Source organism: Maylandia zebra, linkage group LG8 (assembly GCF_041146795.1).
Source record: "Maylandia zebra isolate NMK-2024a linkage group LG8, Mzebra_GT3a, whole genome shotgun sequence".
Taxonomy (NCBI): domain Eukaryota; kingdom Metazoa; phylum Chordata; class Actinopteri; order Cichliformes; family Cichlidae; genus Maylandia; species Maylandia zebra.
Window position 1 is genome coordinate 18,835,676 of NC_135174.1, and position 26,730 is coordinate 18,862,405.

Sequence of the window (26,730 nt, forward strand, 5' to 3'; positions counted from 1 at the left end):
GACGATTAAAAGGTCTTCAGGGAATTTCAGATGAAGCATATGAAACAAATTCAATTTTATTCATCAAATGTCATAAGTGTACTATTTAAATTATTATTTCATAATATATAAACTAGTTTAATGTACTTCTTTTGTTTAGTACATTTCACTTAAGTTAGTTTTACTTAAGCAAAAGTGGATATTCATTTCTTTTTTTATAAAACAGATGCAACATCCAAGCGTAAGGTGTTGCAGAGGCAGGAGAAACATCAAAGACAAGAACAAACAATAGATACACTGTACTTGAATCTCATCAGCGGGGGGGAAAAAACCCAACAAAAGTGTCCACACTCACACTACAGCACGGCCCACGAAAGGTCCAATGTAAACTTTAAAACATATTGAAACAATACACAATTCGCTTGTAAAATGACCACCTTCTAAACAGCTTTATATCAGAGGGATCTTTGATTTCTTTTCTGCTGTTGATATTTATGATCACTGTAAAACAAGCAGGACTGGACAGATGGACTGCAATACGGAGTAGAGACCTGAGTACAGTGTGGCCACACGTGTTCTTCCTGATGAGTTTACAGATAGGATGCACCATATCTGACATCTAGAGCAGCAAAGGAGGCATACAAAACATGCAACATGATAAAAGATAATAACTTTTTTAAAACTGTAAGAGAAGTGACCTGCATTCCTCCAAAGATCATCTTGACAGATCCACCAAAAATCTCAACTTCCTGGCAAGAAAGATGCTCAGACTACTCAAATCAATTACATCAAAGATGGAGCTCACATATCGAGACTTGTTAAGTTAACTGTAGTCACATTGCAAAGGTAGGGTGCCGGAGCCATTGCTGTCACTTGATGACGGTTGCGTCTAAATTGGGAGTGAAAGTCTCCCCAGGAGAGATGGGTGAACCTGTCACGGAAGACTGAGGGAACAGAAATGTTCAAAAAAAAAGTCTCAGACACACACACACACACACTAAAAGACAATATCTCCATATGCTTAAGAGCTTAATCATCATCACCATCATCTGTTCAGTCCTTTAAGTGTGTGCGTGTGCACGAGCACGTGTGTGGTTTACATGAAAGAAGGACATCTGGAAAACAATTATTCCAAGACACCCTCACTCACACACACACATACACTCTCACACACACACACACACACACACACACACACACACACACACTTATTTTCCCTTTGCTCTATATTTGCATGAATTCCATACATCTGGCCTTTAAGAGGCAATAACAATTACTCATTGAGCCGGTTGTTAAAACCCAAATGCAACCGTCCACTAGTCTAAACAGCTCATTAAAATAGCACAATACCTCACTTCAAGCACACAGGAAAATTGGCAAGCAACTCTATCACTGCAATATCATATGGTTCTGAATGTCCATTCTGGATAATATAATGAATTCAGAGTAGCTTTGTGGAGAAAGTGAATGTACTGTATATTTCTTTTTGATTTTCTGGCAGTGTTTTCACTGCACTGCCTTCTTTGTCTGCTCTCTCTGCCCATACCGTCTAAAATTTAGGCAAAATTTTTTTCCAGGTTTTCTTGATTTAGTGAATTTTATAGTTGCTCGATGCATGTTTATTTATCTCACAAGACATTTGCCTTAATAATGAGCTAAGAGTTATTTTAAAAAAATGGCCTAAAGCATGAAAGATGTGACCACAAAAACCTACAAAAGAAATGTAAAACTAAAATAAAAAAAATACGATTGATAAAAACTTAAGTTTCTCCGTTTTGAGATGAACCTTGGTCTATTTTCTATAATAGCTGAAAGCTAATGGGGAATCATAGCAACAAAATGACAAGAAAATTAATAAAAAAATGTCTGGAGAAAGTACAGCCAAAAATTCAAATACAAAAATACCAGTAAGCACTTCCCTCCTGTCAGATAGTATTCACCAAACATTTTTAAAAAGTCTACATCGATGTGTAGTCATAACCACGCACATAATCACATCAAACCTAAGATGGGCCTGACCAAGGAAGGTGTCCCTTAGGCCATCTTAGCCAGTCCTTCACAACTGCGCTTTAAAAGATGGGCGACAGTACAGTACGCTGCAGTTGGCCTTGATTGATGATTGAACAACCCAAGATCATAGATGTGCTCAGGGAGGACTTGCTGGTGCAGAGCTGTGCATGCATAAGCCCTTCAGGACTACCACTACATACATCATGTGGTGAGACTGACTGATGTGAACATGGGGAATATGTAGACCACTTAAGCGAAGCTTTCTACGTGGCAGTCAACAGTCAAAGTTGACTAAAAATTATTACAGGGTGGCTTTGTTGTTATAAATCAGATTTTATCTGAGAGTGAAACAACTGAGGTGCAAAGACACACACACACGCAGACTCACACGCACACACAAAAGCGCACATATTAACTTGTGCTGATATCCTTGACAGGCGAAACTACAAAAGCATAAGCCAGTGGTAAATAAATAAGTTCATGCTGTCTGCATACATTTTCTTTTTAGGAACTCTTGGGCTCACGTAGAACCGTCCAAAGGATTATGTGCGTGCATTCGTGCATACACAGAGGCCCCCTTTCAGCACCTTCTTAGAGTGAAAACAAGCAGTGCCTGCCTCCTAAAGCAGCTCAAGGGCGCGGCCTATCTACCAAATGATAGAATGCATGAGTGGAAATGTGCTTCGATTCAACCAGCCGGCCAGCGTTCACTCAGTACCTTGGTTCATTTATATGAGAGTCAAACTGTTTGTACTGTCAAGGTTAGGTTATTTAGCAGGGGAACAGGAAAAGAATAGAGACAAGTTTCAGGCAATTTAAAGTTCTGTCGACTCCTCCACCAACTGTGGTCCATAAGAAGTGAGCAGATCTGAAATGAGACCAATTAACTTCAATCCAGCTGAAGATCCTGGACAACTGTGTGAGACCTGCACATTTTATTCCCCTGAAATGTCTTCATTTAAAAAAAAAAAAAAATCCTCACCAGTAAACACAGCAGCTAATTTTCCCTGATGTGAGATCAGATTTTTTATTTTTTTAAATTTGGTCAATTTTGGTGGAAATGTCATCTCGCATATAAATTAAAAGGACAAGGTCACCATGTTGTATGTGGCTCGCTTTGCTCAAAACTGTGATGCTGAGTCTGACGTCCCTCAGCAAAATGCACATGCACGCACACACAAACACACTTTATCTGCACACACTGCACTCCTAAGGTTACCCCCCAGGACAAAAGCTTTACCAACCCACTGACTGGCAGATGGGGCAACCAGCTGACATCTCAGCCCGGCTCCGTTTCATGTTCCCTGGGTGTCTTAAACGGCCGGGCACCCTGTCTGATGGGCACAGGACAGCCAAGGAGGAAGCTCCTTTGACAGAGGAGGGGAGGTGTGATTCTTGTGGCAACCATTGAGCGAAAAAGGAACAAGGACAGACGGCGATGGCTAATATGCGCCACTCTGTTTGTACAGTATAATTGTGTGCCTTGCAGGGTGGGGACTGGATGTGTGGGGGGGGGCGCCAGGAATGTTTATAGTAGATGCACATTAATAACAAGCTAATGACGGCATTTAGGTCCATATGGTTTTCTAACAAAAGATCAAAATGTTTCCTTAAGGCTAGAGCCACCACTTTACTGTCTCAAAGATCAAAATCAGTCATACTTTTTTAAGAAAGACCAAGTAATTTAAATCTAATAGCATGGGTATTGCTTATTCTATTGCACATTGTATCTATTCTAGACATGACACCACAGGGTCTTCATGTGGGCTACATAAAAAAAAACATCTGTGTGACTATATGAGAAGTGACACAGTGCAGTCATCACTGACTAACAACAAAGCACCAGCTACACCATTTAAAGCTAAAAGAAGTCAGTGTTGTCCGGATGTTTCTTTAGACTTCCTCACATGGAAAAGGTTCTTTAAAAAAAAAACAACTTCTAAAATTCTAATAAACATTACACAGTAACAGTCATTTTATGACCCTATAATATATGGACACTTGCTATATTAAAATATTATGACTGTTGTTATTGGTGTCATCACTGAGAGTAACAGTGTTAAACTTTTATCTATCAATTCTGTATCTGTGTGAAAGTAATATGAAAAGGACAGCAGTAATTAATATGACTATTAATAATTTATTTATTCTTAAGTCTATATATCAAACTGTGGTGTGAGACTGTTTTCAAGGGGGAAAAATAAATACACTTATATAAATGAATTGACAAAAGTCTTCCCAAAATTTGTATTAAATTTGGCAGCATTGTAAAAACAAAAACATTTATAGAAAAAAAAAAAGTGGGTAGTAAAGGTAAAAGTGATGGAATAAGGTAGAAGAAGATACCATAATATGTTTAAATTAAACGTATTCTACATTTAATACAATTATGCAAGGCTTATTTATATGTATTAATTAATTTAATGTATAAGTGTTTTTTAATTAGAAAATTTAGACAAAGGCCTAAAAATAATATCAATTATGCAGCAAATAAATGATAGCAAAATACTTACATTATTATACTCTACATTATCGTCTGCTTACTTTTTCAATTTCATGTCTGAAACCTAAACTACAATCTTGTATCATTATTTATTATTCTTCCTGCTCTGAAAATGTTTTTACTGGCTGGCAGTCATGCATGGCTTACACATATACATGTCAGGCTTTAAAGCTGCTAATAGGATTTTTAACCATTTGTATGTTGTCATGTGAATTCAAATGATTAAAAGGTTTAATCAATTATTAAGAAGTAATGTCTTAAATGCTGTGCGATTGTTTTAAGACCCAAACAGAATATTGCAAGGGACCCATCACAGGTGCATGGCTCAATTCGTCAGATTTTATTGTATAACTATGTGCAAAGCATAAGGGAAATGTTATGGTAATGGCACCATCTTCCCCTTAATTTTCACCCTTAAAACACTGCTGAATCTGCATCAAAAAATTGCCCATTTATGTCTGCCAGCTTGACAGAAGACTCAATGTGAAGAAACACTGCTTTGTAGTATAATGCCTCTTGCCTTTCTTTTTTAAATAATATATATATATATATATATATATATATATATATATATATATATATATATATATAAATATATAAATATATATATAAAAGGAATGGTTGTCACTTTAGTGCACTGTCAATGAGAACATGTGTAAGGGAGGTTTACTGGTCAAAGAGAACCAAGAGGATTTAAAAAAAAAAAAAAAAAACAAACCAAAAAACCTGGTAAACAAGTAAAAAACATTCAAATATTTTATGGATCTTTGTAATCTCCTTTCCATTATTTCTATTTCTTGCTTCTATACAGCAACCTATCCACTCACTCTGATAAATGTCTAATCTCTTTTCTTTTTTACCCCGTTTTCGGGTTTTAAATGTCATCAATCATCTTGTCATTCACTGCGTCATTCTCATCACTCAATTAATTTTTCTGTTAAAAGGTCCTCAGTTGACAAAATAGCACAATTCCCTCTCATTCCCACTCCTTTACTTTATTTCAGGTTTTTTTTCTCCTTTTCTGTTTTTAATATTTCAGCACCTCAGATGTAGCGGCTCTTTAAAGCACCCATGGGGGCTCCGAGTCCGCGCTTTTGTCTCCCATTTCCTTCTGAAACAGTTTTTCTTTAACCCTATGTGGCTCTTCACAGTTGTTGTCTTAGCTCTCTCCTCTCCGTCGCTCTTTCTGCTTTCTTTTTCTCCATCTCACCCCCACCACCCTCCCTCAGTTTTCTCTGTGTCAGCCAGAGGTCAATGCTACACTTTTTTCTTCTGCATGCGAGAAGGCAGGGGGTATCTTTTTAGTTATTATAACCTAAAAATAGAAAAAAAAATGATTTAAGGTTGGGACGATGGTCTCTTTTAAGATATAGTGTCTTACCACAATCTAGCATTTGGAGGGTGTTTTGTATCTTGAGATAAGGATAAGATTATATCAATAAATGATTTGGATGGGGTTTGATCAGGAATCTAGACCAATTTACAAAGTGTCCCAAAATGACTTAATTTTCATCGTCTCAAGGACATTGTTCTTTAATGAAATTGTGTTTTCTGATTAAATAGACTAGTAAAACGCACACAAAAAAATGCTATTTGCCGTAGTTGGGGACATTGGGGACTCATGGTTTGCTATTGAGGAATGCTAATCAAGCAGTTGGGCTGCCTGTGTTCAGTTGCAATCACTGTGGTGGTTTAATCTTTAGTTAATAAAAGATTTCAGTCAATGTTGCTTGGTCAATCTCATCTCATATCCATCATAAAGTCGCTAAATGTGTATAACGCTAGTGATTAAGTTTTAGGGCCTAGCTTAAATGCTTAAAACCAACATTTCTCTTAAAAATGTTGTCTGTCGCTCTATTTTTTTTATTTATTTATTTTTTACACTTAGCAGGAAAGCTCCAATGAGCTCTCTAGTCAGATCATTACTTCCAAGAGTCTCATTATGTTGAGAGCCTTGTTGAAGCTAATAACTGACTAAAGGTCTAATTATTAGATTTTCTCATAATTTTATTAATGCTAGCTCACACTCTGTGGAGACCTAATGGAGGAACACAAGGAGGCGAGGAGCAGCTGTAGTAGCTGGTGGACGGTAAGCTTAACGGAACAATCTTTGTTCGTTCAAGAATTCTTGATCTATTTTTGGAGAAGGTTCATTTAACTTTGCAAAAACATGTCACTTATTTCCATTTTTGTAGTCCCACAAAAGCTCGAACAAATTTTTGGATGTTTGCAGTAACACCTGTCGATACACAGGGAAACAGAGACTTGCCCACGCACGTTCAGGAAAACAGGCGCGCGCACACAAACACATACTTGAGTCTGTTGGTTCAGCTCTTCCATTGAGGGTCCGTATGCTAGCTGGCCATTGTGAACGTAAGGCCTTTTGTCTGGGCAGCCTGAAACTGGTGATTGCACCTTAGCTACCGCAGTTCAAGCGTAAACAGTGTTTTCATGCCCTACGATATATATACACTGTTGCCAGTGGACCCCTAAATCCCTGGAACAGCTGAGTCCTAGGGTGTCAAAGATAATGGCGATTTATTGCAGTGCTAGGCTTTCTCATTGCCCCTCCCGCCCCCCATTTCCAATCGTCCCTCCACCCCTCCTCCTCCCTCAAACAGATTAAAATTAAGCCGTAAACATGTGAGGATGGAATTAACACATTTAGTGAGTCTCCTCTTCCCACATCCCATTTTCGCTCCAGAGCGGCTGATCCCCGCTGCCAAACGTGGGTGCAATTTTAATGACTCGCGACGTTTTTGAAGTCCACATAAAAAAGCGTCGCTCGCCGTTTGTGGCGGCGCTAGATATGACTGGGCCACGGCCGGCCATGATTGGGGGGGACACACGCCGCCGATTCGGACTCCAGGCTCTTCGATAGGATCGGTGTCATTTTCCTCTCCACGATAAGACACCTTGCTGACAAGGTCCGATTAGGAGAGAAAAAATCATTATTGCTACGCCTTTCATCCACCGGGGGTTTACCGATAAACAGCTCACCCACGGCTAGATTTTCTGAGAGCAAGATGTTATGCGTTGAAGCATATATATTTAGGAAATATGGTTTCAAGTTAAAATTTTGGCAGTGTTTTTTTAATGACTGTTTTCTTTTTAAATAGCTATAGAAAAACGTTTTCCACTTTAAAGCACATTTCTTTAAAAAGACCTCCTTTCTCTTTAGCTGAAAATTCAAGCTGTGAAATATTTAAGTCCTGGCTCTCGGCTTTATTAATCAAACAATTATCAAATAACGTCATATTCTTTTTGAACACAATACAACATGCCGATTGTATCGGCCTACAAAAAAAGTGATCTACTATGCTATACCTCAAGGAAATCCACTTTAGCAAAGTGTCCTTTTAAAAAGAGAAATGAAAAAGAGATGCTTAAAATATTAAAACTACATTGCAGAACAGAGAGAATAAACTAAAATAAGAAGTAAGAAAAGATTCAGCAACATGCTAATAAGAAAAAGATTTACATTGCATTTAATGTGTGTATATACTATGCTTTTTAAAAAATATATATATAAAAATCATTAAAGTACTTACTAATACAAAAAAAATCAAGTATAAAATTGGGTTGCATTTGCAAAACAAACAAACCAAATTTTCAAACTAATCTCTTTAAATGTATTAAAATTGTAGAATAATTGTCAATTTCCAAAAATACTAATTCCACTTAAATACTGATTAATTACCTATTTATTTGTAGGATTTTTATTTGTGTAAATCAGTAAAAATGTAATAAAATATTCTACATTAACAGCATGTTTTGAATGTTAAAGAATTGAATAAAATGTATTGAGGGAGAACAACAGCCTCTGTTTAATATAAAAGTTGGTGCTCATAAACGTAACCGGCTAAGTCATTTGTTAAGTGTTTGCTTATGGATTTGAGGCGACGCTTTGGTGGCCCAGCACCAAAAGAATCATCGAGTCTGATCTTTACAGGGAACAGGGAGAAATAAAGCGAGCGGGAGAGACACAGAGAAAGAGACAAAGATGGAGAGGGAGAGATAGAGAGTCGGGACAAATGTGTGTTGTGTTACTGGGCCACTCCAGCACCCATGGACTCTCAGCAAGACTCAAAGCCACACTCTGCTTCAAACGAGAGCCATGAAGATTTTTTTTTTAATGTTTACAAAAACATATTTATTTATTTCTCGTCACTCCGTCATTTATCTATTTATTTCTCGCTGTCCCAGCACCCCTTGCTCTGCCACTGGAATCCTGTTCGATGACGCCGACGTGCTCACCCTCCCCTCTTTTGCCCCCCCCACCCCTCTTTTAATACCACTGCAGTTGAAAATCAAACTGCTCTAAAACAAATTGATGTACTCTTTAATATAGTCGTCACATCATCACAGGGTCCTCACACGTCTGCCTTGGTGACAACTGCAGGGCTGCTTAGCTTAGCCCAGCGATGGCTGCCACTTTGTTGGTCGCTTCAATGATTTATCACAAAAAAGAGAGGGAGAGTGTGAGAGTGGGAAGCGAGACAAAAAGGGAGAGAAAGAAAGAAAAATCCCCTGGATCATGATTGAGTCACTGGCACCTTTGATTGACAAGGTCTAATCAGCTTATCTCCATCCTAATAAAGTTGATAGCCTGCAGTGCTGCTCTCTACCTGGCATGGCGTGAACTTTGGGCTAGGCTGGGGCCCCTGGGGGCCGTACCCCAGCCCTCTCTGCTTATCTAAACGGGGCTGAAATCAATCCCTAATGAGCTGTTTTCATTTGCAGGATTGATTACAGGCTCCTAACACCAAGAACACTCACCTAAGAAGAAGTGTCTCAGCCTCTTGCTGGCCACCTTTAGAATGCAGAGCAGCAATGCTTTTGTCTGTGCTCGTCTTTGTTTCAGCGGCTCATTTTGTTGGCATTGCTAAAGTATTTGTGAAAAGCATAAGGGGGGATGAATTTTCAAAGTAAGTTTCCTTAATATTTAATGCATGATTTACTGAACTGGACACTTTAAATACTGCCTCTGGTTTGTTTTTACAGTAAACTTGTATTTATTATAAAATTACCTTTAGAATTACGCTAGATCGCTCGCCTTAGCGGTCCTTTGCAACACACAAACATGCTAACAAAATGAATTCTGCTATGACAAGGCTACATTTCAACCTTAAACTATTTACATCCTCACAAAAGTGCAATAAAGCGCCATCAAATAATTTTAATTGCTGAGATAACACTAATTAATATTTCAGTTTTTAAATTAAGAGTTAAAATTTTACTATGTAAAGCAGAATGTATTTTTAAATATACATATATATATGTTTTATAGAGTCATATCTTTTCAGAAACTGCTAATCAGTCTCTAACCTTTAATGAATAGAAAGGTAAGGCAACAAATCATTGCAACATGGATATGTTGCACAACATGCTATTTTCATTCTTAAACAAGCATCATGAATCATTCAAAATATCTTCAGCTTTGGCGGGAAGGACTAAAATCCAGCATGTCTTTGATTTAACAACATCTCCAAAATTTGACAAGCCTCCACGTTTGGGCATTTCAAATGCCCCTGACTCAAATGTCTTTAAATTGGCTAACTGCATGCCCTCCCTTTTTATTTACTGCCCTCTTTAACTGGGCTAGCCTCCATGTCTGCATGTCTCTATGCCTGGGCTTTCAAGTCAGTGCTCTTCACTAATGAAGTTCTATACTTTATTTATGAGACAAACAGAGAACCCTGTTTCTTGAGGGTGCGTGTGGTAAATAGCTCTGCATGCCCAAAGAGTCTCCTCTATATCCCTCTGAGGGCTCTCACTGCTTTTGGCAAGCCTTTGTTTCACAAAATACACTAGAGACACTGAGAATAGAAGAAGAAAAAACTAAAATATCTATGATAAAATGATACTGTGTCAAGATTCATCTTTTCTTAGAACTAAGAGTCTTCTTTTTTCTCCTTAAATGTGACCTAGAAGCATCCTGTTTTTTTTTGTTCCTGGTCATTAAGAGAGATATTGTCGGCGGTGAAGAGAAAAGGGGGCAAAGAGTTTCTACACCATTTCTTTGTTCAGGATCTATCTCTTTGAAATATAATGTCTTTTAGTTCCACTTCCCCCATTGGTCAATTGTAGTTCTTAAGGGCTACTGTGTCATTGTGGATGGAGAATGCAACTTTGAATTACTGCAAAATAACGATGCTAAACTGCTCTTGGTAAAAAACTAGGGCTTAGATGTCTAAGAAGAGTTGAGATGTGTGGCAAGAGTAGCATTTACAGTATGACTAGAGAATGTCTGATTGGAGAAACACTTAATGCTCTAATTATTCTTGTTAAATATCCATGGATGCCGCACCTGCATTTGAAAACACAAAGCTTATTCCACAACAACTGCCAATGGCATTTCATAACGCTCATGAATAAAGCCTAGTACTTGCAGGACTTGGACATTTATTTTGTTTTGTACTTGATGATGTGAAAAAAGAACAAACAACAATAAACGAAATCTTTGGTGGGCTGTAAAAGTAACCAAGTTCAACACAAATCCAGTTTCCTTAGTGTACTGTGTGACTCACTAATCTGGCAGGAGTATGGACTAAATAGTGCAAGATAATATGAAGATGTCTGGGAAGCGTTGTAATGCATCACAGTAGGACAACAAGAGAAAATATATCATTTGAAACGGGCGAACAATCCAAAAGAAAAAAGAAATAAAAGAACTTTGGATCAGATGGTGAACTCTGTCAAACTATATTAACCGAGTAGATAAATCTGGCTTCCTAATGTTCATGCCAACACTTTTTATTAAATTTGAGAGCTTGGCAGATTAGTCTGGTAGAGAGCTGCGTATGCCGAGTGGATCTACGTTCCTTATTTAGATGTATTCTCTAGCTGACCTGGAGACATCGCCATTTCAGGTTGTGCATCTGAGCGGAGGGCTGGTATCGACAGCAGAGTAAAGGAAGAGGTCATGGATTAAAGACATGGGGCGAAGCTTCCCCACCAAACCACAAACATACCCCACAGCTGGTGTGGACCGAGCCACGTGTGTGGGACCGAGGCAGGATAAACGGGCATTGTTCTTAGCTAGCTGCACGCACAGTGGATGAGACAGCCACTGGTGACACAGGGTCAAGGGGCATGTGGCTGACTACAGCGGAAGAAACCGCTGGACACAGGAGGTGCTCAACACTGCTAAGTCACCATACACTTCTTCACCAACAACCAAGCTGTGAGGCAAAACATCAAAACGAGTCACTGTGAAAGCTGCGGCAGGGCGGAACAAAAATCCGCCGGCTGTTGCAGAATTCGACACCATCGAGAAACTCTAATAACGTCAGAATCATCTCGGAAATTTGAATCAACATTTTTAGGCAGAGAATGCAGATTGTATTTAGGAATTTGTGAATGCAAGTTACAGGGAACATCAAAAGCCAGTGGTCTCCGTGCAAACCTGCCTTGACTTGAATTATTAAATCTGTCGATGTCGCGCACACCAGCCGCCCTGCGATTATAGTGTAAATTGACAAACTTTTTCAAAACTACAACGGAAGCCACAGAAAGCTGGTTGATACTTCAAGAATGAGCTTTGATATATCTCTGAGGAATACACTGCGCCTCAATAATGTGGTGACTGTCAGGAAGGAAGACAGGGAGGGGGGGGGGAAAAGAAATATGCTAACTGGTTAAATCTATTTAAGATCCCAATGAGATTTTTTCCTATTTTAAGATTAAAACCATCCTTGATAATGAGGGAAAAAAAAGGTTTGTGTGTTTTTAAGAGGATTTATTTAGAAAGTGATGTTTTTATTTTCTTTCTTGTACGCTCCTGAATTAAGAACTTCAGGAGGAATGCTGACATTGTTTATTTTCATAGACCCCCTATCTGTTTGTGGAGGGGAAAAAAAAAAAAAAAAAAAAAAGCACAGCACCACCCACCAAATGCACATGCATACATAACACACACACACACACACACAAACACATACACACTGAGCCATAGTGATGCTTGAATTTTCTTCAGGAGCAGAGCAAGGAGAAGCAGCGCCCGATCTGTCGCCTGTACACTTCTCTCACTCCCTCCCTGGCTCACCTTTGATGTGCTCCCGAAAATGTCATCAGGCGTCAAAGAAAGAGGTTTTTTTTCCCCACCGACTCCCCTCCTTCCACCCTCCAAAAACACACGCACACACACACACACACATCCACCCACCTCGCATATGAGCAAGACAATTTGCTGTCGCTCACTCATCCTCAGCACTATCTTGAACCCCCCCACCCAACACCGCCCCACTCCTTTTCCAATTCATAACAGAATACGTACCAGTTTCTACCGCTATCTGGTAGCCGGCCTCCAGTCTCCGTGATGACCTTTCCAGCTTCTCTGTGTTGTCCAACAGATGTGCTCTCTGCAATAAATAGAAAAAAAAAAGAACTCAAGCTGGAGAAACAAACACAAAATAAAAATTGATTGAGAGGGCTGGGACCCATTTCAAAGAAACACATCAACCCTGTCACCTAAGCAGACAGACCACATCCACAGCGACAACATAATACAACCATATTGGCAATAACCTTCATGGATGACAATGTGTTGTGTCCTGATGGAATATCAAGCAAATGCATGTAAAAAAGGCTGCTGCCTCATCTTGGACATAAAAAGCGGCACTACTTGGAGCTTTGCTGCCTCCTCATATTGTTTCACAACCCAGGACAGTTAATTTGTTTTAGCTCCTTGCCTTAAGATGAAATACAAATTTATTTAAAGAGCTGTCCAGGTAAAACAAAACCGGGTCCAGCTAATGTTTTCCAACTGGAGGAACCTCTAGTCACAACCTCTAGCATAGCAAGAAAAGATGGGTTTCATAAATTATTAAGACTGCAATGTGATTTTTTATTTTCCAAAGAGGGTGTTTGTGAGTATCAAGGTCTAAGCTAAGGCTGTAAATATCACGTGTATACGAGTACAAACTACTGATAGCAGTTCCTAGGATACCAAGCAAACCAATGATGTTGGCCTCTTCTCTTCCTAAACAGCTCCTATATAACAAGCAAGACAAGAAAAGAGCTCATCCGTTGACTGGACGTCCACTACGGGCTCTCACTTTCTTTGGTGGAGTTAAAATAGTGGTAGTTTTAAAATGCCGAAATTTACAGTTTTTTTAGACTCTTATTCAAAGCTTTCTCTGAAAGGCTGAAACAGTTAATTAAACTTAGATAAAGTTAGTTAAAAAGTCTGTAACTGGTGACTGTTGTGAGCTGCCTTTTAAAACCTGTTGTAGTGGCCTTACAAACTGAATTGCCAAGCTCTAAAAATTATTAACCTTATGGATTTGTTTACATACAAAATGTCTGCTGAGTCCAAAGTGACCAGCCACCTATAACATATAAAGATGCACTTACATACATACTAAAAACAACCCCTCATCATCCACTGAACTGAGACACTTCATGTGCAAAACCAACATAAGACCGAGCTTTCATTAAACCCACACTGCAATCAAACAGCATAAACATGGAAGACTTAAATGTTTACTTGAATGCTGTTGGTTGTGACGGCTTTTCTAATGCGCAACCTTAAGAAACTGATCAGATTTAACACATCTGACACAGGAAAACAACCCAATGAATGACAGCCGCCCATCTGACAAGGGTTTCACGCCCATCACATGAGTGAAGGGGACAGGGAAAGAAGTGAAATCTCTAGTTTTGGTTTGGCTGTCAAAATGTGTACCAGCTAATCACTCAGAGGAAATGAAAAATGTGGAGGGGAAGAAAAAAAAAAAGTCAACGACACACTTTTCAAACTTTGACAACAAGAGGGATGGGAAAAGAGCAGGGAGGAGAAAACTCCCTCTGAACTCTTTTCTTTCCCTCGTTTCCTTTTTCTTTGTGCCGCTGACAGATGTCATTTAAAATTGCAGAGATACTTTTTAATAGTTAAAGGGAGGGCAGGGGAGGGATGGCGCGATAGGAGAACGGGTTGGGTGGTTGAGTGATAAAATGGTCTTGCGGTAGGAAACTGATAAGTAGACGGCGAGCGGCGCTGGATGCAAGGTGTGGTGTGGTTTTGGTAAAGGTTGTGGTAGAAGGGGTTTGGAGGTGGCGTGGAAGTGGTAGTGGCACCAACAGATATGGTGTCAGTATACATGTGGGAGAAAACGGATACCAAGCTTGGGCTATAATGAGCCCCTATGGATCAGCTGCGATGCAGGGGACGCACTGACATGCAACGCTTAAGCTAATACACCTAGACCACGGCTGCAGTGCCTGTGTGTGCCTGGGAGCATGAGGCAGCCAGGGATACTGACAGAGTAGCGCACTCCCTGGGTTCTTCAAAGAGCTCAAGTGATTAGTATGTTATCATTACCATTCGAAACGTGATTTTCCTATTCCCTCTCGGCAAAGGTGACACGTCTCGGGGAGACGGCCGGCAGACTCGCTGCGATGGAAAGCCACTTCAAAGCTTTATCCTCCTGAATTTCTCTCTCTCTCTGTGTCTCTTCTCTCCCTCGTTCTGTCTTCTTTTAGGCCCGGGGGGAGGGTTGGGTGTGTGAGGTGGAGGCGAGGGGAGGGGGGGGGGGGGGGGGGGGGGGGGGGGGCACTGGGGGGTTGGTAGTGGTGGCAGTGGTAGTATACGTGTGTGTGTGTGTGTGATCATTAGAATAATGCATCCTGAGTTTCACAGTGACAGAACCTGAAGGAAAGGGTTAAAGTTCAGCCACTAAGAATCCAGTAATGGCAGACTATGATAGCCCTAATAATGGAACAATCCAGCCACGGACACAAGATGATACCAGGGAAAATAATGAAAAGGAACGTGTACAAATTAAACTAAAGATCGTTCACTGCATTGCCACAGTCAGTCAACACAGATAAAGAGATTATACATAAAGAGATACAAATTACAATGCAGTATCTCTCACAGTCATGCAATATTGCTCCAATGTTGCAGGACCAAAAATAGTGAAATTGTTCAGGTTTTCAACCATTTGTTTTTATTCTGCAGCAAGCAAGCAATCCTTGTCAGCAATTTTTACTGAGAGAAATGCAAAGTTGCTGCTGGTGTGCTACACTGTCCCAATTCAAGACTTGACCCTTGCGGTTCTCATATAACCACTGTAAAAACCTTCAGAACAAGGCAAAGACATGCACAGAGCACAAATCATACCTGATCCTCTCATGGAGCCTTCTAGCAAAAGATTAAAATATAATATATGATAAATATTGTGCATCTGAGAGTGCACCAGTGCGCCCCGCCACCACCACCACCATTCCTACCTATGTATGTATGCCTTTTCATCTGACACCTACATTTTTGAACAAAGATCTTCTTAGGAACCACAAAAATGGTGTTTTTCTGTTGTGCTTTTTTGCGTCAAGAAACACTCTTCAGTTGTAAGTTATTAACAGGGAGCCCCAGAACAATGCAGCTGTAGCTCAAAAGAAATCTCTCCCCTCTTCTTTCCTTCTCCTGCCTTCTTTCAATATCAAACACAGGCGGTTACTATCACCATTTTCCAAAGTTCAGATGATTTCCTTATTATTTCAATAAGGGTGGGGGAGAGTCAAAGTGAATAATGATGACAGCTGTGATTCAGACTGACTGTGTGATCTTCTCTGCCGTTTGTTTGGGACTTGTAAGACGAGGAATTACAAGTGTCAAACAGCTGTGAATATGGGTGCTAAATATTTAAACATGTTTTTCAGCTGAAGAAAAAAGTGCAGTTTTTTAAAAGCAAGGCTTAAGTGTGTATAAGCTGCGCCAGCCTTTGATTCAAATGCAGGAAGAGCAAAAGGGTAAAAGACTGCAATGGCGACGAGGGCAAAGATTCAAGCCCGATTACACAGACTGGACCATTCCAAATAGGGTAGACAGGTGAGGTAACTCAAGATGTCTTCTGACCCTCGGGCTAAGAGGAAATGCTGAAAAAAGTCGGTAGAAGAAGGGGAAACAAAAGTAAAGCTAAATAAAAGGAAAAAAAGCACAATAACATGGCATCTGGGCCAAGCTGGCACTTTAAATTATGGATAGGTGTGAATGGAGATGCTTTGATAGGAACTGAATTACTCTGTGTCTTCAGAATCCCTCTTGAATAAAGTCTCACTCGAAGGCACATTTAAAAACATACTGTAACTATAGCTACAAAGACGAGTTCAGGGCAGGACAACAATATAATGTAACCTACAATAACTAAAGAACCTGCCTCTTTGAGCGCTAAATACAATTTATATAGACTTAAGAATACATGCACAATATAAAGCTAAATATGTGTATAATATCTTTTTATCAACAATGAGACAATGACTACATTCAAATTAAGGTAAGCTGATGTTGAACCTACCATTAGTAGCATTACTGGGCAGTCCAAGAAAAAACAAACTCTAAAGGCTAGACATGTAATTAAACAGTTATAAGACATTTCAATTTAACCTGAAGTATCGATACTCCAGTAAATAAGACGATATACACAACAATAACATGATTCAAGCACAGTGATAGATGTTTGAGACACCCCAGTAGAACTTTACATATCAAATGAATCAAAAAAGAAAACTAAAGCAAATCTATAAGAATTATACTCAGAATTATACTTATTTACAGGATCTGCGTCGCAATTAACAAAACTATTAAAATAATTCTAACATCAGTGATATTAACACCTACTATTGCTAACCAAGCTGAACAATTGTTATGAATAATATAGTATTTATTGATAAGTCACCTCTTTAGAATATCATTATAATAATTACATATATCAATACCATACAGTTTCAAATGGTAAGCTAATGAGTTAAACAACAAGTTAACAAAGATGCTAGTTTCTGCATGCAGTTAATGTTTTATTCATTTTTTATCATCATCATTGCTACTATTATTAACGTACAATCCTATATATACAATATATTTGGATATTCAGGAACCAAAGGAGGCAAGGAGGGAAGAAAGAATAAACATAAATATAAATTTGTGAAAATAAAAACAGATCTATACAGACAAACTTAGTTTCTAGGAGAATTCACAATTAAAATGATCTTGCAGGGCACTATGTAGCTCTCTAAAGCTCCCTTTAATAACTTGACAATCCAGAAAAAAAAAAAAATGTTGTGGTTTGCATTTTGGTTTCCAAATTTTCTCCAGCAGATGGGGGGGGGGGGTCAGCACTATAGCAAGATTTCTGAGAGAGTGGAATAAAGAACTGATCAAATTCTTCAAGCACACTCCCTCCATTTCTGAGACGCTATATTTCTATTAAAACCTCCACATTATTGTCCATTCCTCTGCCATTTTGTTTGAATGTATTAAGCTGAATACGATTCAAGATTCAAAAGACCTTTGAATTATCCTGTTATCTAAACTTTAAGTTGTATCCTTGTAGCTAACTTTTCTTTTCTGCTAAGTCAAAACAACAGTTTAGCTGTTTTGTACATTGATATGCTATAAAGGCTGATAATCCACAACCTTTCTACTAAAAGTTTCAAACTACAGTTCCTCAAATGGCCACTTGAGGCCAGCTTCAAAATCAAGTCATTGTACTTCAATATCAAACTTTGCAGAAGAACTAAACATGATTATCATCTGGTACAAAATCGAATTGGTCACTACAATAAAAGTTTCCTGTGTATGAGAGAAGGAAGTGAGATGGGGGCATGTGTGTACTAAATCCAACCAATTTAATATCACTTTAACTTTAAGGCTTTTACATACAGTCTATGGAAACAAGGGTCAGTGGATGGCTTGATGAGTTTTAAAAGGATGTGAATCATATGCTATAGTCTTCAGAATTCCTTCAGCCCAGATTAACACCTCTGGCAGATTTTGGATTGATGTGTTAGTTAGTCCTCTCCAACATCATCATCAAAAGACCAAATGAATGAGTGAGTATCTTTTGGAAGAATGGCGTTCCTTCCCTCCAGGAGATTTCCAGGGACTTGTGCAATCAAAGCCAAGGTGCGGCATGTGGTGGCCCAACATCTTACTAAGCATCTCTTTCCTTTCATTTGTAATCAAAAGCACAAAACAAATACTAGCCTACAATGTGCACTCTTAAACACATAACATAAATCACTAAAAAATAACCTCAGTGTTTTTTTACTGCACAAGCAGCTTTTTTGGCCTCATATTGAGATATTTAAAGAACAGTAAAACGTTTCAAGCTGCCATTCCTGATCAAAACTCAAAAGCTGATCAAGTTCTTGAAAGTTGTTGGTCCCAATAACTGAAGGAACTCTGAGTTTAATTCCCTAATATTTGCCCTTAAACAATTGCATCAGAAATAGTATCTCATCTTCGCTTCCTGATATTTATAGGAGGGGAAACTTGAGGGATTGGCCCTAAGTAAATTCATTATCTGCGGTTCGGCCTCTAAACTGTTCAATCAGACATCCAGAAAGTGTCCAAATGAGTGGTTCTAATTTTCTAACAAAGAAAGGAGGCAAAATAGGTAGTTTCATACGGAAAGCAGAACTTAAATTCTTAGATCAGAAAAGCACTTACCTCTTCACGCAACTTTACCAACTGCATCGTGAGAGCAAAAAGGAGAAGAAAAGAAGGATGGAGAAAGTGAAAGATAGATTAAAAAAAAGCAGAAACAGTCATATGGCTGGATAGAGAATTAACCTTGACGATTTATCTGTTTGCATGTTTAGCATTTGGAAATCACAAGACAAACACATTAAACGGAGCTAAACACGCCGCTTGGGCTGACTTTTTTTGAACAAACAAAGATCAAGTCCTGCTGCTGTCACATTAAACAAGCACAGGGAATGGATCGTTCGACTCGCAGAATCAACCGAGATTATCAAGGAAGTCACATTACAGAAATTGATATAGCGAGAGAAAAGAAAGAATGAGTAAAATCTGGTTTGCACATTTATAGTAAGATTAAATGTTGAGCGAAATTTTCTCATCTGTCACTGTGCAATTCTCTGCAAAACGAACAAAAAAAAGGAAACTGTGTGCCTTTTGGAACAGAGTTATAAAAATGCTGAGGCACATTATTTTGCATCGCTGTTTATTAATGCTGGTAAGCTGTCAATATTTAATGTCTGTTATCAATCGCATTAAAGGTGCAGATTGTTCAGCGTATGCATGGAAAGCCATGTAAGGCTACAATTGTGTATACATACAGTACTGCTTATTATGAGGACAACCATAGATCATGAAAAATGAATCTTAGCATAGCTATACATTTTTCATGAAAGAGAATAACAAATTTAAAGTGAAGTAAATAAGAAATGCTATTCCTATTCCCTGTCCTGGAAATTCTTGCATCTCTGATAATGAAACAGACATGTAAGGGAGGGCAGTAATCCCATTTGCCATTAATTATGCCCAATCACAATTAAAAGGTTGGTTCCCTGGCCTGTCCTTAAGTTAGGGTTGCAGAGGAGGAAGGCTTCACGTAGGAATGCAGCACATTTGGAAGAGAAAGAGGAAGGACGCATTTTTGATGTGTTAGCCTTTTAAAGTGATTTTAATTAATTTAAATCTAATATTTAATTGGTCACTATTACAAAGGTAGTAGCTGAAAAAGGAGACTTAGGGCCACAATTACTCAAACTATTTATTTGGGATCATTGTAAACAATATAGGAGGAAAATCTATTTAAATTAAAACTATGACTTAACATTTATCTTATACCAAAATTCAAAACAACAACAACAAACAATACTGCACTCCCTAAATTTCCCTCTCCTGTATTTATAACAAAACTAGTAAACACAGTCAAAGAAATTTGTCATAAATAATGAATTCAGGATGAGTCTGTGCTCGACAAAAACTGACTGAAAAATAAAGAAACTCACACATTATAATCTTGCATGTCAAAAATAGTTCTTGCATCATTTTTGCTTATCATAAGTATATGTCTGTGACATTTCAGTGAGTAGTGCAAATAAAAAAAAAAATATTGTCAATATCTGTAATGTGGGAGGTAAACAAGTATACCTCCATGTTTTTATAAAGAGCTCTTACCCTTGAAAATGTCGGCAGTAACAAGGCGCACCTTAGTGAGGAAACACTCTTTTCTAACTTAAGCAACAACTCCCGCTAAGAATGCATTATTGAAGAGGCCAAAGTTTAAAACGACACTGTGAATGTGGTTATTTGGGGCTTGAAAAAAACCCCATCAGATCCTGCGATCCCTCACCACAGCTCTGCCATCAGTCAATGGATACCAAACAAAACTTGTTCTAGCTCATTTGTGCTGCCTGACTGATTGCAAGTCCTTGTGGAGGATTTGTTAAAACTATATGATGGGCATGGTGAGCTGTTTTTCTCGTTTCTTCCTGTTTAGCTTTATTTTTTCTTTGGCATCCATTCTTTATTCTGGCCAGTGATGCTCGTGTTGCTCGAGAGATATACAGCAGTAAATACAGAATATTGTAAATGGTATAATTACTCCTGCATGAGCGTAGCTCCTTGTGTTTTTGTGATGCCAGCCAGTATTCAAAATTGCACTGCTGCAATTTTTCTGTTATGATAATCAGCAATTTTTTTTTTTCAAACAAAAGATTTTTTTTTTTTTTATCCAATACGGAATTCGATACAAGTGGTAATCTGCTTCCTTTGTAGGCTGTAAAATCTGGTCCATGCCGGCTCAAACCAGCACAATCTCTTGTGGCCAAGCCTTCTGCTGTGACTGAAATCGAAACTATTCCGTATAGTGTTCGTGTGTGAAAAATGTGTGCGCATTTGTTGCTTTGTGTGTGGCGTCTGTGTGTGCTGACAGTGTGTGTGTGTGTGTGTGTGTGTGTGTGTGTGTGTGTGTGTGTGTGTGTGTGTGTGTGTGTGCGTGTGTGTGTGTGTGCGTGTGTTGCATGCAGAGGAAACAGAAAGGGAAAAAAAATGTGCAATGGTAGCCTACCACATTATTAAAAAAATGAGTGATAGTGCCAATTCAGTCTCTGTCCGCATACAGATAACGAATAAATGCCGAACTCTATTAAATCGTCCTTTAGCCATTATCGCAGGGCCAACACGCCATTTTCAGAACTTATGACGGTTCCCTATTTACTTAGCTATAAATCCTTGCCATGTAACCAACAGATTTGTGACTGGTAATGATCTGCTCAGCCAGGGCTATATGAAATGATCCTGACCTCTTTCAGATCGTCAGGAATTAAATTGACCGACTTGCCCCGGCCCCCACCATCTTTTCCCCTCTCCTATCACCGCCGTCTCGTTAGATAAAAAAAAACCCTGAAGTTGCGAGTACTCCACTCACAGCAAGACCAAGACAAGTATTATCTCCACAAGTTTTTAAATGAAAATGAGGCAAATACGGCACCTGGAAGAAAAAGGATAAATGTACATCATCTATTTACTTTGCTTTTGCCCCCGAGATGAACTCTTTCTTCGGCTTTGTATGGGTGTGTGCGTGTGCGCGCGTTTGTAGGTGTGTGTATGTGACAGTTTTAGATTAGTTTTGAATTTTTAAAGTTGAACAGACATTATCACCATTCATTAAAGAGTTTTTTAAATAAAAAATTTAACATTCTAAGTCCCAGAAGTCTATTCAACAAATACATTTTGTGAATATACAATGAAAGAAGAGTAATAAATCACATATTTTGGCTCATTTTTTAAGGGCATCATGTTTGACCTAAATTCCCCAAGTTAAAAATGTCTTCCTCTTAATTTAAAATTAATAAATAATCTAAATTTTATTTTATATATGTGGATTTGTGATTTTTAATATATATATGATTATGTTATTATTAAATAGGATCGAAAAATAATGGCTGGATTTGTTCATGTATTTAAATGTCACGCTTTGCTACTGTTATTTGTACATGCATGGATTAAAGCCACATATTTTATCTTAACTTGGAAATACAATTATATTAAATAATATAAAAGCAAGAATATTTTTATTAATTAAATTCCAACATCAGCTTTCAAAATCCTATAATGTAAATTTATAGTACTATGCCACAATATTAATCCTAAACTTTTTCTTTATTATTTTCCTCTCAGATTTATACATTTCAGATTTACAAATATTCATTTTAAATATTTCAGATAGATTTTTAATGAAGGGGAAATAAGATTTGAAATGAAATGGGATCTGGATTTTCAGCTTTTCCTTGACAAGATTTTGATAGGACCCATCAGAGTCTCAAATGTGGCATTTCTGACAGCAAATCTCCTTCTAACTTCTGCATAAAATGTCGGAGCCACTTTTGTGTCTCGCTAATTTGCCAAGAATATGCATATCAATTACACATCTAGGCTCGTGATACATATGTTTCTAAGATGCGCGGTTCATGGGTCATCATTGAAATGGTAATAGGGAAATGTTCAAAAAAACGAGGAAAAAAAACCAGACAACTTTATTTAGCTTTGCCTGGGTGTGAATCATCTAAATATACTCGCATAGCGCTGTGAAACTAAATGTGCACATATGTATTCATCTTTCTTCTTTTTAGTATGTGGAAAGCATTTATTTGCGCGTGTGTGTGTGTGTGTGTGTGTGTGTGTGTGTGTGTGTGTGTGTGTGTGTGTGTACGCGTTAAGACACAGTAACCTCTGCAAGAAGACAGCTGACTCTAAAGGCAATATATAATTAGTCAAAAGACATTTTGTCATAGTTGAGAGTGGCTGAGTACAGCTGTGAGCAGTGCTGCTGATGTATTACTGTTTGACTGGAAACAATTTATTTAAAATTAAGTTTAAAGAGTGTGGTATATTTTTAGCAAATTAAAACTGCAATGTCTTCTTAATACAAACCCCCCTCAAAACTGGTGTAAAAAAATCTTTTGTAAATATTGCTGACGTTAAAGGAAAATTGCTTATGTGCTCATGTTGTTTACATCCCCAGATTCAACAGGCTGGACTGATAGCACATAAAAAAAACAAAAAAACAAACCCAAACAATTGTGAATACACTGATAGCTAACAGATAAAACGATTAAAAGGGCCATTAAAAAAAAAAAAGATTTCTGTTTGAAGCTTGACATGATATACTAGATCAAATTATTTAGTGACTAAATAACTTTTATTGAGTACTTTTTCAATTTCTTTCAGTCATCAGTAAGGGAACGCATTGTTCACCACTGGAGTTCACAAAAAGACAAGAGAGTAAGATTTAGCGGCTGTGTGTTCATTTTTGTGTGGGTGTGTATGTCTTTGTGTGTGTCTTGATCATGAGGATCTATTATGATCCTAAGTCCGTACCCGGCTGGAGAACAGCTGTGGGACGGTTGGAGCAGGGAGGCTGGGGTTTTGGATTGAAATCTGTGTTTAAGTGTGTATTTGTGTTTAGGTGCACTGCTTGTGTTTGTGTGCGTTGGTCACAATCTGGCTGTGTCCAGACACCGGTCCCATGCCCCGAGCCCGCTCACTGCTAGCCCAGCTTTGCATTAAACAGTGTTACTTCCGCATGGCTTAGTGACAATGGTGTGGTTTCAGCTCTCGATGGCTGCTACGATGGGGCCCACCTCCCCACCCTGGGGGCCAGTCAGCCACCCACACTGGTCTCATTTGGGCCCCTGATTAACACCTTACCTGGCTCTCCGAAGAACTGGCATCATCCCCCAGGAGCTCGTTGCGCACCTCATCACTGTAGGCAATGCGTGACCTTTTCTGCAGGAGGAGGAAGAGGAGGAGGAAGAAGAAGAAGGACAAAAAGAAGAAGGAAGAAAAAGAGGAGAGCAAAAAGAGAAAACAAGTGGGGAAATATGGCTTAGTACTGTTGTTGATGCAAAAACACAACAGGCATTCCTTAAACACGAGAGCCCCCTAATGGAACTCGGTGACAAACCGAATCAAACATGGAGGGTGTGTATATGTGTGTGTTTGCCCTTACAGCACATGTACCAGCAACAAAGCAGTGTTCGGGGTTTGTGCCTATGCCTCCTTCCAAGGTGATCGACTTTACCTCATGCACTTATGCCACAGCGGTGGTGGCAAAGAGCCCCAACCACACACACATATACACCTTGCCCACTTAAACAAATACAAGTTGAAGGATAAAAAAAAGCCCATCCTGTGTGCAGGGAGAGGCTGAGGAACCAGGGACAGGGTAGAGGGCCAGGGAGATGTATTATGAGGAAGTATCACTTGTCAGCGCTAAATCTTTTCTAGGGGCTGTCACTGCTGTCATCCCAGTGCAGTGGCAGGCTCTGTGATAACACCAATGCTGTGACTCAGACAGGGAATAATTCATCACCCATTGGCGGCCCATCGGATTTGGGGTTGCCTCTCTCCCTCACACACACGCACACACACAAACTCTCTCTCACGCTCTCTCTTTCTCTGTTTCCAGATAGGCTAGAATAAGAGGGAATCCATGTCCCCCCCACCCAAGAAAAAAAACACCCAAAAAGACACACTCAGACACACACATTTCATACACACTTCAGAGTGTGCCACCTCCGATTGTGGAAGAGTGGGCTGCCGTTGTACTGCTTGTTTACAGACACCCGACCCATGGAAAAACAGCCTCTTGGCATGCCCTCTAAACTAAATACACACCAGCAGCAGACACAGAAAGTGTTTACTAAGCCTCCTTCGCTTTCTGTCACCGCCTTGACAGGGTTTCTAGGTGGGCTGCAGGAGGTGGGCAAAATCAAAGACAAACACCAGCAGAGGAATGAAAATATCACTTTTCCTCAGCACAAATTCTTTCAATTTTTCTATATTTATATTGTAATTGACTAAGTAAATAAAACAAAAGTCGGGGAATAAGCAAAGGAACACCAATTACCTGGTGGGGACATTTTTTCCCCCCTCAAAGGCACTATCCTTTCCTCCTCTCTTTCTTAACAGTAAAAGTTTAAAGAAGCTATAGCACTAAGCACTTTAATGGTGCCTACCATGACAAAAAGCACAAACCAAACTTGAAAATGCCAATTCGAACGTCAGGAGTGATGACATCAAGCTGCTTGATTGAAATAGCTTTGGAACCAATCAAAACTGAGCCGGTTGATTTTATTTATTTGTCTCTCCTCATAATCTGGAGCACTGAGTGGAAACTCCTCGCTGATGTGATTTGTTATTATCGTGATGGTGAGGGCCACAGTTCTCTGGAGTAATTACTGACTAGATAGACAATCCAGACCACAAAACCCATAAAGAGCGCACCCAAACAATAGCCAACCACGGGGACCTAACCTAACCACTAAACGCCTACTGAAGAAAAAGACTGGCAGCACAGTCTGAAATAACACAGACACACACCGGTATAAAGGAGCACTCTGTCAAAAGATGCTGTTAAAGTTGGTTTTTGAGTATTATTTAACTTTTACCTTAATTGCTCTAATGCTGAATGAACTGGAACAGCCAGTTCAAGATAAACTGGCGAAACATGCACTATTTAAATGGTCATGAGAGCATAAGCATAATTAATGAGATCGTTTCTGATTTATTTTCTGTCATCTGAAGCTTGTCATCCTTTATTTAAATGCCTAATGCATATGTTTATGTATTTGAAACATAATTTAAACCATATTTTGTCACCTTTAAAAAAAAAAAAAAAGAAAACCCATCCATTCCAGCATTGTAAAGCATTGTAAACCTTCTACACCAGGGTAACTGAATGGTCACTGTGCTGCAGTTAGTGCAAGTGTAAGCACAAGAAAAAGGAATTCCAGATTTGTTAAAATCAGAAAGACAATAAAGACAATATAACGACAGCATGTACACTTGTACACCAGGCACACGCGCACTTTTTTTTTTTGCCAGGAAAAACACCCACATATTCCATTTAAGTCGAGTTTCATCTTAAAGAGCTTCAGTGCAACTTAGGGGGAAAGACGACTTCACCAGTAATTGAGACGAGGAAGCCTGGGAGAAGCATTGATTTGAATGTTCAGGCTTACGTCGCCTTCAAACCATATGCAGGGCTTTTTTGGTATTTCTAAATAGCTGTTTGTTACGGATGAATGTATGAAGGGTTTCTGCAATGAGAACAGAGTAGATAACAAAGAAAGTATAAAGAATGGAAAATGTCATTGAAATGAAAGTGTTGCCGCTATTTTCCCTGTACCTACAGTACACACTCCAGCTTTTGGATTCCCCCTCTGGAAAACAACAGATTCCTAAGTGACTACTGCCTTCCCATTTGATGTAAAATATAAGCAGGTGCAATACTGACTGCTTAATACAGTAACAGATTTTGATTATGAGTTTGGGTGTTTAGTGACAACAGGCACAGTCTCGAGGTCAGAAAGGAGATATCTGGTCTATTGTAAAAACCTTATTTTCCATTAATAATAATAATAATAAAAAAAAAGCTCTAAAACTAACTCAATCTATTTACAGTACATGGAGACAGAGC

At 38.9% G+C, this 26,730-nt stretch overlaps 1 protein-coding gene across 4 annotated transcripts in view; it reads right to left on the reverse strand.

Moving 5' to 3' along the window:
* Positions 1 to 26,730, reverse strand: part of vti1a (vesicle transport through interaction with t-SNAREs 1A) — a 113,195-nt gene that overhangs the window by 65,040 nt on the left and 21,425 nt on the right. For 2 of the 4 annotated variants that reach the window (XM_004561296.4, XM_004561298.4), the window contains exons 4-6: positions 23,958 to 24,035; positions 18,945 to 18,965; positions 12,771 to 12,855 (exon numbers count right to left, since the gene is read on the reverse strand). In XM_004561296.4, coding sequence (XP_004561353.1) covers positions 12,771 to 12,855; positions 18,945 to 18,965; positions 23,958 to 24,035 — 184 coding nt within the window. The remainder of the gene's footprint in view (positions 1 to 12,770; positions 12,856 to 18,944; positions 18,966 to 23,957; positions 24,036 to 26,730) is intronic. The other 2 variants (XM_004561297.4, XM_023153715.3) reach the window with 1 other exon arrangement.